The 14,122-nt window shown below is 42.0% G+C and overlaps 1 protein-coding gene across 1 annotated transcript in view; it reads left to right on the forward strand.

The window, feature by feature from the left end:
- The first annotated feature begins 13,384 nt into the window (after positions 1-13,384).
- Positions 13,385-14,122, forward strand: part of WARS2 (tryptophanyl tRNA synthetase 2, mitochondrial) — a 30,292-nt gene continuing 29,554 nt past the window's right edge. Inside the window, exon 1 of the mRNA XM_061637811.1 lies at positions 13,385-13,466. Within this exon, the coding sequence (XP_061493795.1) occupies positions 13,422-13,466 (45 nt within the window). The 5' untranslated portion in view covers positions 13,385-13,421. The remainder of the gene's footprint in view (positions 13,467-14,122) is intronic.

Here is a 14,122-nt window from a genome sequence, read left to right on the forward strand (position 1 = left end):
TATGTGGGGATTCGAACCCTGCTGACAACACACTCGAAAATTTCAGAGTTGTTTTTTAGTCTTGGAATAACTAAAACAAATTTACTATTAGAACTGTGTGCATCCTTCCTGATATTTCGGGAACAAAGATTAAAATATTTATTAGGCCCAACCAAATGTCACAATTTAGCATGCCAACTTTCATGTTATGTGGCAGAGAGATTAGAATAGAGATGGTGATGTTTCTAGTGGAGGGGTCAGTGCAGAGCTTGGAAAAGTGGCCATGCTGGCTGGGGCTGATGGGAGTTGTAGTTCAAAAAAGTAACTTTTCCAAGCTCTGGGTCAGTGTTGAGTCCTGTTAGCAGTTTGGTTCAGCCTTAAGGTGGATGCTTCATCTTCTTCTAGAGCTTTTAAAGAAAAAAATGAAGGAGAACCTAAAAATGTGGGGAGGGCCACATCACCTCAGGTTGCCTGTAATATGAGCCCGGCGTCTGCTGCCCCTATGTGTTTTGAAGATGTGGCTGTATGAAAGCCTCCATATGTGTGCAATCAAAAGAGCCTTTGTTTCAAGATAAGTTTATTTCAAAATGGAAATTAAGTCTTTGTAATTCAAACTCACCTTAAAAACATATTCCTGACTGTGGCTGGGAAGAATTCCATAGAAAAAAGGAAGGTAAAATAAGCAATCAGTTGTCTTTTTATTTTGGCCTTTACCACTGAATAAGTGTTACATTGTCTGCTATGATGCAGTTGAGGAGGGGTTGCTGGTTTCAGATATGCTGCTGGATGCAATCCAAAGCCAATCTTTTTTTTTCTTTGTGAAGGAAAATGAACATTCCTTATTATTCACACACAGAATTGCCCTACAGATTAAGAAGGAGGCACCACCATTTCACAGTTTACATTCATTCAGTCTTGGAAACAAACTGTGTCTCAGTAGTATTTTGCTGCTGTTTGGTGTAGCAAATTGCATATGGCAAACCAGTCCACATATCAGATTACATGATCTGTCATTTTTACACTCTACATTCTCGGTTTCCATAGCAGGGAGGGGGAAGCTTAGATTTCATTAGACAAGAATTTGAATAATGGGTTTGCACTGAAGTCTTGCACTGTTTCTCTGCCCTGCTGTTCCCCTTTCCCGCTTTTGAGTATCAGTTATTATGTTTAACTAGATTAATTATCAGTTGCCATATACCTGTAGTTTTGGACACTGCAAACAAATATGAATAAAACCCTCAAAGGTACATCTCTACATTCGATTGACTAAGTTTTATTAATGTTCCCCAGCTTATATAGAGATGACTTCATATAATCATTGTGTTGGAAGGGAAATCCACTACTCCAGCAGTCCACCATCTTCCAAGGTGAACTTTTCTGCACCTGACACCATGTATCATATATAAGGTCGACCCCGACTTTGGAGCAACAGAAAATAAATTTTCTCCATCATCTGTTTGACAGCCTTCAAATATCTGGCTATCATATCACCTTTTAATTGTCTCTTCTTCAGGTTAACTGTACCCAACTCTTTCAATCTTTCCTCTTGGACTTGGTTTCTAGGCCTCTCGTCCTCTTTGTTCCCTCCTTTGGACAGTTTGTCAATATCCTTTTTAAACTGTGGTGCCTAGAACTGTACACAGCAATGTCTAGGAAATGTCAGACCAAAGAAGAATGAAAAGGCGGTATTCCTTCTCATGAACTGGAGAGCAGAGGTGATGAAGACCCTAGCCACCTTGAAGGAAATGGCTGTCAAAGCACTCCTAAAGAAATTATCTCTGGCCCTTCTGATTTATTCAGTCATCAGCCCCTGGCAAATCTATCCTACTTGGGCAAGGTGCTTGAGTCTGAGGTGACAGTTTAGTTAAATGCACTCCTGGATGATGCTGATTATAATCTGGACCCTTTCATTTTGATTTCCAGCCCAATTTTGGAGAGAAGGAAAATACAACCTGTTGATTTTCCTGGACCTTTCAGCAACTTTCAGTTGGTATTCTTCTGGATCAGCTGCTTAGAGTGGGAGTTAGGAGGCCTACATTCCACATCTGAGTGGCAGATTGAAGAATGTGGTGTTTTGACACTGCTGTTCAGGTACTGCTCTGCAGGCGCTTTTTATTTTCCTGGGCTTTTATAATCTGAGAGGTTTTATTATCTGATTTTTCTTATTCTGCCTTTGCTCTGTTGATTTATTGTATTTTGAATGTATTTTATGACTCTGTGTTTTTTATATAATTATTAGATATAAAAATCTGATAATTAATAATTAAGTAATTAAATAAGTAAATAAATAGACACCATGGCATGTATGCTATGTGGTTCAGAAGGCTTCTGTTTTATTTCCCATCCTTCTTTAGTGTTTACATGAAACTTCTGGGAGAGGTTGCCCAGGGATTTGGGCAAATTATAAGCAATATGTAGATGACACCCAACATTATTTTGTGCATGTCCTGAATAGGGACGGAGTCAGTAATGGGTGGGATGAGGGGTAAGAAACTGGACCTTAGTTGAGACAAAATGCATGTACTGCTGGGTGGGGATCTGTTGACCATGCAAGCAGTGTTTAACCTGTATTGGATGGGGTTGTACTTCATCCAGTCCATCATTGCATTCAGGCCCTGGTCCAGGGCTTGCACAACCTCTCCTGATTCCGATGTTATAGAGAAGAAGAGCTGTGTATCATCAGTGCATTGCTGACACTATGTTCCAAAACTCCTAATGACTGATGCAAATGGCTTTATATTATCTTATCAAGTTTCTTATGGGGTCTGAGAGTTTTTATCCTTTCATATGTATTTTATTTTATATTATATTGATCTGTTTGCTGTATTCTAAATGGGCTGGTCTGTGACCGAAATAAATAAATGTAAATCTAAATGGCTTCAGATAGATGTTAAATAGCATCCAAGTCACTACAGAGTTGACTGACTTTATTCTCAAAGTATCTCGCAAACGGCTTGCAGCTAGTCCCCATGTGTTCCAATGATCAGTCCCCACCCCCAAGTCTGGAGTAGCTAATTTCTGGACCATATGGAACACCTCTGCTGGAAGACTCCTTGAGAATGTGATGGAGGCAGTAAAGTATGACTGCTTTGCTGCCTTCATCACCGCATGATAGGCATAATTATGTGTCCTAACGTGCTCAGTTACCATAATTGTTTTATTTGTTTATCAATATGCCATTACAAACATAGATCATTCAAAGCTAGACACAAATTTAGCTCTTAAATTCCTAGCTGCCAGGGCAAATAAGGAAACACGTAATGAGATATATATATGTCTTTGTCCGATAAAAAACACACAAACTCACTGGGTGAAACAAATTTTCCTATGACTAGACAGATATTTCTCATGAGGATCTTTATCTAAAGGACACTGGGTAACATAATGAACGACATCCTCTATAGCTGTTGTACAAAACACACAAAACTGGTGTTCTAAGGGAGGTTTTTTATAACGACCATTGAGAAAGGCAGAGGGCATGGCATTAAACCTTAACTCAGTAAAAGCAGTTCTGCATGGAGCTAAAGTAATTACCTCTAAATAATTAGCTTTCTGGTGTTCTGTTTTAAAACATGAGTATAGCCTGGAAAATCTCGAAGAATGGATAATTAGCATATCAGCTGAAGAAGCTCTCCGGTACACAAACAACTTTAACTGTACTTTAAACAGTTAACTATCAAATTCTCTAACAAGTGTCTGTAAAGCAGCTTTTGGGCATTTAAAGGCGAGTCATAAGCTATGGAGACCAAGTGGGAGGGTGGTAAAGCTCATATTCTGTTGTGAAAATTTAGGAGTCGAACCTGTATTCTGGCCTGGACTGAAGGCCAACCCACTTCTGCACGAACATGAGCAGCAGGGGTACCAACAAGTAGGCCCAAAACCTTATTTTAAAAAGAGCATTGAACCTTCTCCCGCTCATGAATTAATGAGTGGCTAAGACCCCAAAGCTCTACACCATATAACATAGAAGGGAGAACCTTTGCCAAAAACTTTTTAGGGCTGCAACAACCAGTTTCCCACCCTTGGCGTAAAAGAATTTCAGAATAGCGCTAGCAAGACGTCTTGCTTTAGCAGCAATAGTGTCCATGTGAACTTTCCAACAGGAGTTTGCTGCAGAATGGACGCCTAAATAGCAAAATGATTTAGTCTGTTAAAAATAACAATTGACCAACTGAATATAGATCTCTTACCAAATACAACCACTTTAGTTTTTGAGAAGCTGATAACGAGCTGTTCCTCCTGACAATATTTAGCCAACAAATCCATCTGCTTGTTCAGGCCACCCCTTGTTAAGGATAATATAACCATGTCATCTACATATAAGAGAATACTGACCTTCCTATTTTCTATAGCTGGAGGGCATGCATCCAAATTTCCAAGCAGTTTGACCAGATCATTTATATAAAGGCTAAAAAAAAGGGGGGAGGGGCAGAACACATCCCTGTTTGACACTCTTCTTACTTGGGACAGGGTCAGATAAAAGGCCAGTCCTACCAACTCTGATTTTAGCTATGGTATCTAGATGCAAACTTTGGAGCAGCATCAACAGCCTAGCATCCCTATCAAGAGCATGCAGTTTGGACCACAAGCGGTTTCTGTCAGTTGAGTCAAAAGCTGATGAGTGGTCAAAAAAACTGCATAGAGTCTTGAATTGTTTTTCAAGGTTTTCTCAATAAGATGGAACAAAATATAGCAATGATCAATGGTGGAGAAAGAGTTCCTAAAACCAGCTTGCTCTTCACACAAAATAGAATTGGAAGAGACCCACTCCTGTAGCTTGTTAAGTAAAAAGGAAACATATATTTTAGAAGAGATATCCAGCAGACTAATCGGTCTGTTCTGGGGAAGAGAAGGGTTACCCTTTTTGAAAACAGGATATAGATAGTTTCCAGCCAGAAGGAATTAGACCAGTCAGATTAATCTCAGTAAACAATTTAGCAAGAACAGGGGCCCACCAGTTAGGAAATGATTAAAAAAATTCTGGTGGCAGAAAATCTTCACCCAGGGCCTTATTGAGCTTAATCAAATCAATCAGGGATTTAACTGTATAAGGGGTTTCTGGGTCCCAATCAGGTAGAGTTCTATGATCTACAAAAGGGGAGGAAACTGATAAAGAGTTATATAATTTAGTAAAATGATTGGTCCAGTCATCGACTGGAATCTGAGCCTCAATCATCCCTCTTGCCTCAACCAGGCCATGTGCAACAACATCCCAGGAATTACGCTCATTGTTTTCTATGGCAGCTTGGCCCAAGGCCTCCCACTGAGTTCTGTTGTATTCATGCTTTTTTGAACATATGAGGTGTTTGTAAAATGATCTAAATTCAATAAATTGTTGGGTAGCTACTTCTGTTTTAAATTTTAGCTGTTGCCTGGAGAGTTTAGCCAAAAGTCTCTTAGCAATGTGACAGTCCTTATCAAACCATGAGGAGAATGATTTGAAATTCTGGTATGGTGTACAAGATGAAGTTAAAAAAAGGTTTTAGGTAGTCTGCAATCTGTTGATACATAAGGGAGTGTATTCTCCCAAAGGCAATAAGAACGAAATGATAATAGTTCTTTGGCTGTCAAAAGATTAGTCAAAGACTGAGAAAGAGACTGAGACCATCTCAGTCTTCTAGACCCCAGAACTTTTCCATTCCAATTATGACTGGGAGCTGACTGAGAACCAGTGTTAAAATCTGACAAAAGGATAAGGGGATAATGGTAACTTTATGTGTGTTCTAGAATATCCATTTTTATAGAGACAAGGGGAGAAGGGCTATCAATAAAATAATCAATGTGCTTGCCCCCAAGTTACTGATGTAAGTAAAGTTGCCTCTAGACTTGTCCCCAAAAGTTCCATTAATTATAACAAGATTATGATTGAAAATAAGCTTAAGTAGATGCTTCCCACGATGATTGAGGTGTCTATCCCTAGAGAGATGTCCCAAAGGGAAAAAATCTTCCCAATCCATCTATCCTGATAATGGAAACTTAATAGAAGCATTCCCAATCCTAGCATTCAGGTTACCCACGATAAGAAGGCTTGCTGTAGGGTGATTGAAGCTAATGAAGCTCAAGAGATTATCAAATGGAGCCAACAGATCTAAAGAGTTAGGTAAGTTGGAGGGAGGAAAATATGTATTAAGACAGACTAAAGTTGTCCTATTGGGAAGTTCTATCAGGACTGGAAGAAAGGCATCTCTACAATAGGAGCCAGGTAATACTGATATAGAACCTCTGATGTCAACAGAGATCAGAGTAGCTAGCCCACCCATACCTCATCCATAATTGTGTTTTCTGGTGGCAGGATAGAGAAAGGATCTATAGCCATGAACCTGGGGAAAACTCTCCAATAGCCATGTCTCTTGTAAACAAATTATTTTAAATTTAGTTAAAAAGGTTTTAAAATCAGTATCATTACACTTACTATGCCAGCCTGCCACATTTCAAGATAAAAGGTTTAGTCATGGGCAAGGAACAATACAATCAAGAGTCTGCTCTGAATCACCAAAAATGCAACAGTTGTCCTTTGACAACTCCAAAGAATGTAAGTCAGGCATAGTTGGATTGACAGCCCCATCAGAATTGGGTGAACCAAGTTTGTGTGGTTCCAATTATTTATTTATTTATTACATTTCTAACCCCACCTTTCTTTTCATGATTGAAACCCAAGGCAGCTTATGTATGGTTCCCAGGCAATCTCCCATCCAGGCACTGAACAGACCTGACCCTGCTTAGCTTTAGCAGGGAGCTGGCCTGATGTGCCTTCAGACCATAGTCTGGGACTTACCACACAGTTATCCAGTTCCTAGTAGTAGTAGTAGTAGTTGGAGTATGCAAAGGTTTCCTAGTCCAGTCTATCTCAAAAGGATGGGTGTTTGTAGGAGATTGGTTAAAATTGCCATCTGTAGCCGCAGGAGGTAAGGACATTCCTCCAACTGAAATGGGATGTAAGGGTGAGGCGATTGAAGGAGCAGCTTGTTTAATGTTTCCAGCAGGAGGGAATGTTGTTAAGGGTAGCTCAGCCTGAGGAGAGTTATTTCGTAGATTTATTCCCTTTAGAGAGACTAATTTGCTTTTTAGAATTTCAAGCTGGCCTAAAATAGCCTCCTGCTTTTAATTTGAAAGATTTCCAAAGGACCTCAAAAGATCCTCCTTCACTGGCTCTGGATATCCTAGAAACTCTCTCATGTAGGGCATAAAACCCTCAGAACTGCTGAAACCTCCCACTGGGTGAGATGGCAACCCATTATCCTGTTGTAACTTATATAAAGGTTCAAGCTTTGAGGTAGAATTATGGTGAAAATGATCTGCAGATTTAGACTGACTTGAGGAGGTGGCATGGTTGCAAAACAAGGGGAGAGTACCCTCAGTCCTAAACGCTCGTTTAGGGAATATCCCAGCCACAGCTAGTGATTCCTTGGATCACAAGACAAAGGAGGAGCTGGGGGGTATTAAACACCAGAAGGATCCTTTTAAAACCTGGGCATGAAGGAAGGTGGGTTAATTGAATCAAATCAAGGCAGGAAAAGGAAGATGGAAAGCAAGGTCTGAGAGTAATGAAGACCTGTTATGCCATACCCCATGGAGCCTTACAGATAAGGACAGAACTACCTGGTTCCTGACTAAAATAAGACTTGTAGAAGGAGTAGTACCTTGTCCTGATGTTTCCTTTCTACCAGCAGTGTTGGGGCCCTCCAAGTTTGATTGTTTGGCAGATTCAGTAGGCCCCAAAAGAAGATGCAGTTTATAAACCATTTCCTTTCGCTCATGGATGTCTTTGTATAAAGACTGAATAGTTCTGGAGATTAAAAGGTGGCTGTGTTCAATTGAAACCCCTGAGTTGCCTATGTCACCAGGGCCATCTTTACCTTTATCTGTAATATATTCGAGAAGCCTCTTAACAGGAGTGGTGATCGTATCTTTAGAAGACATATCAGAATCAAAATCTGAAGATAAAACAGCAAATCTGTTAGAGAAAGAAACTACAGGGGCCTCAGCAGGTCTAACAAGGGGAAAAAAGGAGTCTAACCGTCCCTGTTTAGAGCACGGACATTCTGTGCACTGCCTCTTCCTATTTCTCAGAGTTAAAAACTTTCCCTTTCTATCTTACCAATTATCATAAAAGAAAAAAGAAGCTAGCAATAATTAAATTAACTCTATCCTCTCTCCCATGCTATTTAACATCTATATGAAGCCGCTGGGGGCAATCATCAGGAGATTTGGGCTGCAGTGTCATCAATATGCGGATGACACTCAGCTCTATCTCTCGTTTAAATCTTCACCAGAGTTGGCTGTGGAGACCTTGTCCAAGTGCCTGGAATCCGTGAGTGGATGGATGGGAAGGAGCAAGCTGAAGTTGAACCCTGATAAGACCGAGGTACTACTTGTGGGGGACAAGAGAAGGTTGGGCGACATTGACCTGAAGTTCAATGGGGTGAGTCTACCCCTAAAGGACCAGGTCCGCAGCCTTGGGGTTGTGCTTGATTCCAGGCTGTCCATGGAGGCTCAGATTTCGGCAGTGAGCCGGGCAGCCTGGTACCAACTACACCTTATACGAAGGCTGCAACCCTACCTTCCTGTTCACCAGCTCCCACTAGTGGTACACGCCCTGGTCACCTCTCGTTTGGACTACTGTAATGCGCTCTACGTGGGGTTACCCTTGAAAACGGTCCGGAAATTACAACTGATACAAAATGTGGCGGCTCGACTACTTACGAATAGTCGCCGCCGAGATCACATCACACCAGTGTTGTTCGACCTACACTGGCTACCAGTTGTTTTCCGAGCCCAATTCAAGGTGTTGGTATTGACCTTTAAATCCCTACACGGTTTCGGCCCAGTTTATCTCACGGAGCGCCTTCAACGCCACCAATTATGCCGCCCGACAAGATCGGCCACACAGGGCCTTCTCTCAATCCCGCCAACAAAAACAGCCAGATTGGCGGGTACTAGAGAGAGGGCATTCTCAGTGGCGGCCCCCACTCTTTGGAACTCCCTCCCATAAGATCTCCGGCACGCCTCTTCCCTAAATGTGTTTCGGAAAGCCTTAAAGACCTGGCTCTTTCAGCAGGCCTTCGGGGTATCCGGGGAGGGTTAATTGTTATAACTGTAATGCCTCCTGCCCAGTTTTAATATTGTTGCTGCAGATGTATTGTTTTTACATTGTATTATTATATTTTATCAATTGTATTCTAACATATTTGTAAGTCGCCTAGAGTGGCCATCGGCCAGATAGGCGACGAAGAAATTAAATTTATTATTATTATTATTATTATTATTATTTATTAAATTATCACAGTTCCTCTAACAAGCCTAAAAATCTCAATACTTCAGAACAAAACAGCACATAAAAACTCTTAACCAGTTGAACTACTGGCAGTTCTTTTCAGATTAAAATAACTATTTGGGACCTCCTTTCTGTCAGCTGTACACAAGTAATGTCCAAATTTGTCTTTCCGATAATACTATCAAGCTTCCAGTTTTAGCAGTTCCTTCTGAAAGGGAGCAGCTGGACCAGGGGTGGGGGAGACACAGCTGAAGGGGGTCCACTGTTCAAGCTTAATCCTGCTGCACTCAATCCACTGAGTCACTCATTCACTTCATAGAGGAGGTTTCAACGGCCGCTGGTAACGCCGGAGCCACATGGCCAAGCAAATAAAGCAGGGGCTGTAAGGCACTCACTTAGAATCAAGGATAGTGTAGTTCAAGCCCTGGGTGCCTGGTAACTTGGCTCCAGTTGTGACAATGATAGCAGTGATGGTGGGAATAGGGAGATGTCTCCTCCCCTTCTTGTTCTGAGCTCGACCAGTGTTCCTCTCCAGGCTAGGGTGGATTTTGGCAAATAATAAGCTTGTAAAGGAACAAGAGAGCGGAAAGAGCTCTCGACTAGACTTCTGTTGAAGTCTACTGGAAGTTACAGGCTTGAGAGCTTGCTGATTCACTCTGTCTCTCCCCACTCTCTCTCCTGATGCTTAATTAAAAGTCAGAAGTCAGAAGAGATAAGGAGTCTAGAAAAAGAGAAAGAAAATTTCTCCTGCATCCTCTGCATCAATCTTTTTACCCACTAGGAACGTCCCATGGAGAACGATGCAAAAGCAAAAGGCAAAGGTGTAGGAGTAAACATGTGTTCAGTTGGCTTTGGGGCAAGATTTTTTTTCCATTTGTACAAAAATATTCATCCAGCCTGCTTCATCAACCGCAGCTCCTCAGAATATCGTGGAGAAATGCAATCTTGATGGCACTGGGGAGGACCCTCAGGAGCAATCATGTCAATGGCCCTACACATCTTGCTATTCCACAATGAAACAAGAACCTTGACAGGATCACTTCCTGTATCCCCTGGAAAATCCCTCAGAGCCATCAGAAATCCATTATAATCCATCAGCCAAAGGTGGATCATCCTAAGTGGTCCCCCGTCCCTGCAGGTGGGACTAGTCATTGCAAGACAATACTACACCTTCCTACTTCCAGGCCACCCTCTTCCCCACTTGAAGCAAAGACCAGATTGAAGGTGTGCTCTGCTCCATGTGTCAGGCTGACATTCATCTGAGACAGCCCCATGGTTGCCATGGAGACCATTAAACCCCAAGCTCAACCCAAGGCATCCTCAGGGTGGAAGTTGATGTCACCTAGGACCACTATCCTGGGCTTCTCTATGCTGAAAATCACCTCAGCCAGCCTGGACAGGGAAGCTGCTGGGCAGCAGAGTGGGTGGGACACCAACAGCATCCCTAACCTGTCTTGTTGGCTCAGCACCAGATGTAGGCCCTCCAGTCCTGCTTCAAGGAGGAGGAGTTTCCTGGGGGTGGATGGCACGTGGTTCTGGTCCTACTTGGATGGTTGCTGTCAGAGGGTGGTGCAGCCCTGTGGAGCCTTCAGTGTGGGGTTCAGCAGGGTTTGATTTTATCCCACATCTTATTTAACATCTACATGAAACAGCAGTATATAAATATATTTATAAATAAAGATGGTGATTATACACAATTCTATCTCTCCTTTACATCTCTAAGTGTAGCTTGCTCAGTAATGGACTGGATGAGAACCAATAAACTAAAGCTCAATCCAGTCACTACTGAGGCACTGTTAGTGAGTGGTTTCCTAGACTGGATGGAAGGGATGTGGCCTGCTCTTGATGAGGTTACACTCCCTCTGAAGTAGCAGGCTCATAGTTTGGGGGTATTCCTGGATCCATTATTGTTGCTTGAGGATCAAGTGGCCTCAGTAGTGAGAAGTACCTTCCATCAGATTTGGGTGGTGGCCCAGCAACACCCTTATCTGGACAGGATAGCTTAACTTCTGTTGTCAATGCCCTGGTAACATCTAAGCTAGATTACTGCAATGTGTTATACGTGGGTCTGCCTTTGAAGACAGTTTGGAAACTGCAGCTGGTGCAGAATTCAGTGCTGTTGTGTATGTGTCCTTTTTGCAGGCTTCCCATAGGCATCTAGCTGGCCACTCTCAGAGCAGGATACTGACATAGATGAGTCATTGGCCTGATCAAGCAGGCTCTTCTCATGTTCTTAAGTTTTGGTAACATCCAGTCTTGACTACAGCAGTGGGGCTGCCTATGAAAAATATTTGGAAATTTCAATTGATTCACAATATGGTTGTCAGACTGTTAACTGGAGCCTGCTGTAGCAAACCTAATGTCCTAGTGTTTAAAAATCATCACTGGCTTTCAGTTTGTTTTAGACACAATTGTTTTGGGCAGAATTCATACTTCTGGTTTTAACCTATAAAACAATTTGGGTCCAGGGTCTGTGAAGGATCATAATTTCCCACATGACACTGGTCATCAGTTCAGATCTCCCGATCAGACACTTCTTTGGAAATTAGGCAGGAAGATACAAGGGAAAGAGTCTTCTTCTCTGAGATGGTATCCCTCCTCAGTGACATTCATCTGGTGTCTTAGAATCATAGAATAGTAGAGTTGGAAGGGGCCTATAAGGCCATCGAGTCCAACCCCCTGCTCAATGCAGGAATCCAAATCAAAGCATTCCCGACAGATGGCTGTCCAGCTGCCTCTTGAATGCCTCCAGTGTCGGAGAGCCCACTACCTCTCTAGGTAATCGGTCTTCATTAATATATTGTCTTGTGCTTTTCTATTTATTTTACAGAGACACTACAACAGTGGTTCATATTCAGCTTTTATTCTCATCTTTTTATATTATTATTTCTATGTAATCTTCAGTGCTTTTAGAATAGAAAGGTGGTAAACAGATATAGATATTTGTCCCATAGTCTCCAGCACCTTTCCTGGCTACAATGATACAGACAACACACACTGAGCTGGTTTGGGTTGATCCCTCCTATTCTGTATTACGGAGCAAAGGCATACCTGTCCTCACTCTCTCCACCATTCGGAATGGGGAATCCACCATGCAAATCAGCCCTACGTATATTTTATTTTATGTGCCTAGGCTAACTTCAGACACTTAGGCTCTACTTGAACGGCATATCCTAACTCTACTGTATATGATAGGCCAGAGAAAGAAAACACTGCATCTCTGTACAGCGTATAGTGCAGATTGGAGCATGCCTGTGCTTATGATGCACTCTGATTCAAGCATGCAAGAATGACACATAGCATGGCTTTTTGGACATTACCACTTCAGTATGCACATGAAGGCTTCACCTCTTACTGGTGACTCAGAACCCCCATGAGGAAAAAAATCTTGCACATAGAAAATAAGCATATCAGGGAGAAAGGGTAATATTTTTTGCTGTAATGTATTAGCTTTCTCTGTGAAGAGAGTTTTGTTTTTTAAAATGATTTCCCCATGTGAACTCTGAAGTACTAAACACTGGTGGTGATCAATTATATGCAAGGAGCTCTGATTCCAGTGGCTCTGGGTTCCAGGAACTAGAGATAGGTAAGAGAATTGAAACAGACATCATTGTGCCATCTCTGATGGTGATATACAGATTCATTTCGCTCCAGTTATCTCTGGATAAAAGAGGGTTTAAACCACTACGAACCTTGTAGAACTAGTGAATAGAGCCAATAATGAGATGTACACTCCACAATGTACCTTAAGCAAGCCGTTGGCTCTTCGTCTCATCCCCCATCTGCAATCTGGGTTGTTTATTACATTAATTATTATTTATTATATTTTAAACATTATTCATTACCATCATTATATAGATGAAGCTTTTTAGTACAAATAACTTTGTATACATTATTATTCAGGTAAACACCGCAACAGCGCTAGATTTTTAACTGTACAGTGCCACTCTAGTACATTAATAACAAGAACAATTACATATTGTTATCCAAGGCGCTGTAGAAACTTCTTACAGAACTGTTATAAGGAATAAGAAATAACAATGTAAGCCGCACTGAATTTCCAGCCTTAGATTACAGAATTTCTCTTAGCGAGCGGTCAAGTCAATACCGGCAGTAAAACTCGGGACTATGCGCAGGCGCAGCATCATGTGATTTCCCCCTTTCCAACATGGCGGCGCCCAGGTCTTCTGTTCGGACACTTCACCTCTTACAGGTAACTTGGCCCTTGCAGTCTCGGCGTGAGAAAGAAAGACATACCATTTCATTGAAGAGGGAATATGGCGGTCTGGCTCGCGGTTTCTTTGCCGAGTGAGGAGTTGTAGCGCGACATCCTATCGATCCCGCACCTTTCCTGGTAGCGAGATATGGAAGCTGGATAAGCAGCTAACGTGATGCCGGCAAAGTAGCGGTCTCTTCGCTGCCCACCAGGTTCCTCCTCCTTCATCAGCTCATTATCCAGGAGACCCGTCCAATAGCTGTATTTTACCTACTTTATCTGGGCCAAGAAGTTAGTAACACTGGGAGCCGCTGTGGTAGTAGTGATTAGAATGGTTGACGTCGATCGGGAAGTTCTGGATTCAAATTCCCACATGGCCATAAAGCTTACAGAGTAAAAGTGGGCTAGTCACCATTTTGGCAGCCTCATCCATTTACTGGGCAAAAGAGAGAGGATGTATACTGCCTGCCCTTGAGAGCTTTAGAGTAAGGATGAGGTAAAATTATAGCAAATAAAAATAATTTTGGTACTTGCGAGTCACAAGGTTGTATGCATGACACAGACAAAACAGAAAGGGTTGTAGCCTAGCCTTCTCCCTGACATACTAATTTTCTGTGTGAAGGGATTTATTATTTTGCGTGAAAGAGCATTCA

The sequence above is a fragment of the Rhineura floridana genome, chromosome 1 (genome assembly GCF_030035675.1).
Source record: "Rhineura floridana isolate rRhiFlo1 chromosome 1, rRhiFlo1.hap2, whole genome shotgun sequence".
NCBI classification, from domain to species: domain Eukaryota; kingdom Metazoa; phylum Chordata; class Lepidosauria; order Squamata; family Rhineuridae; genus Rhineura; species Rhineura floridana.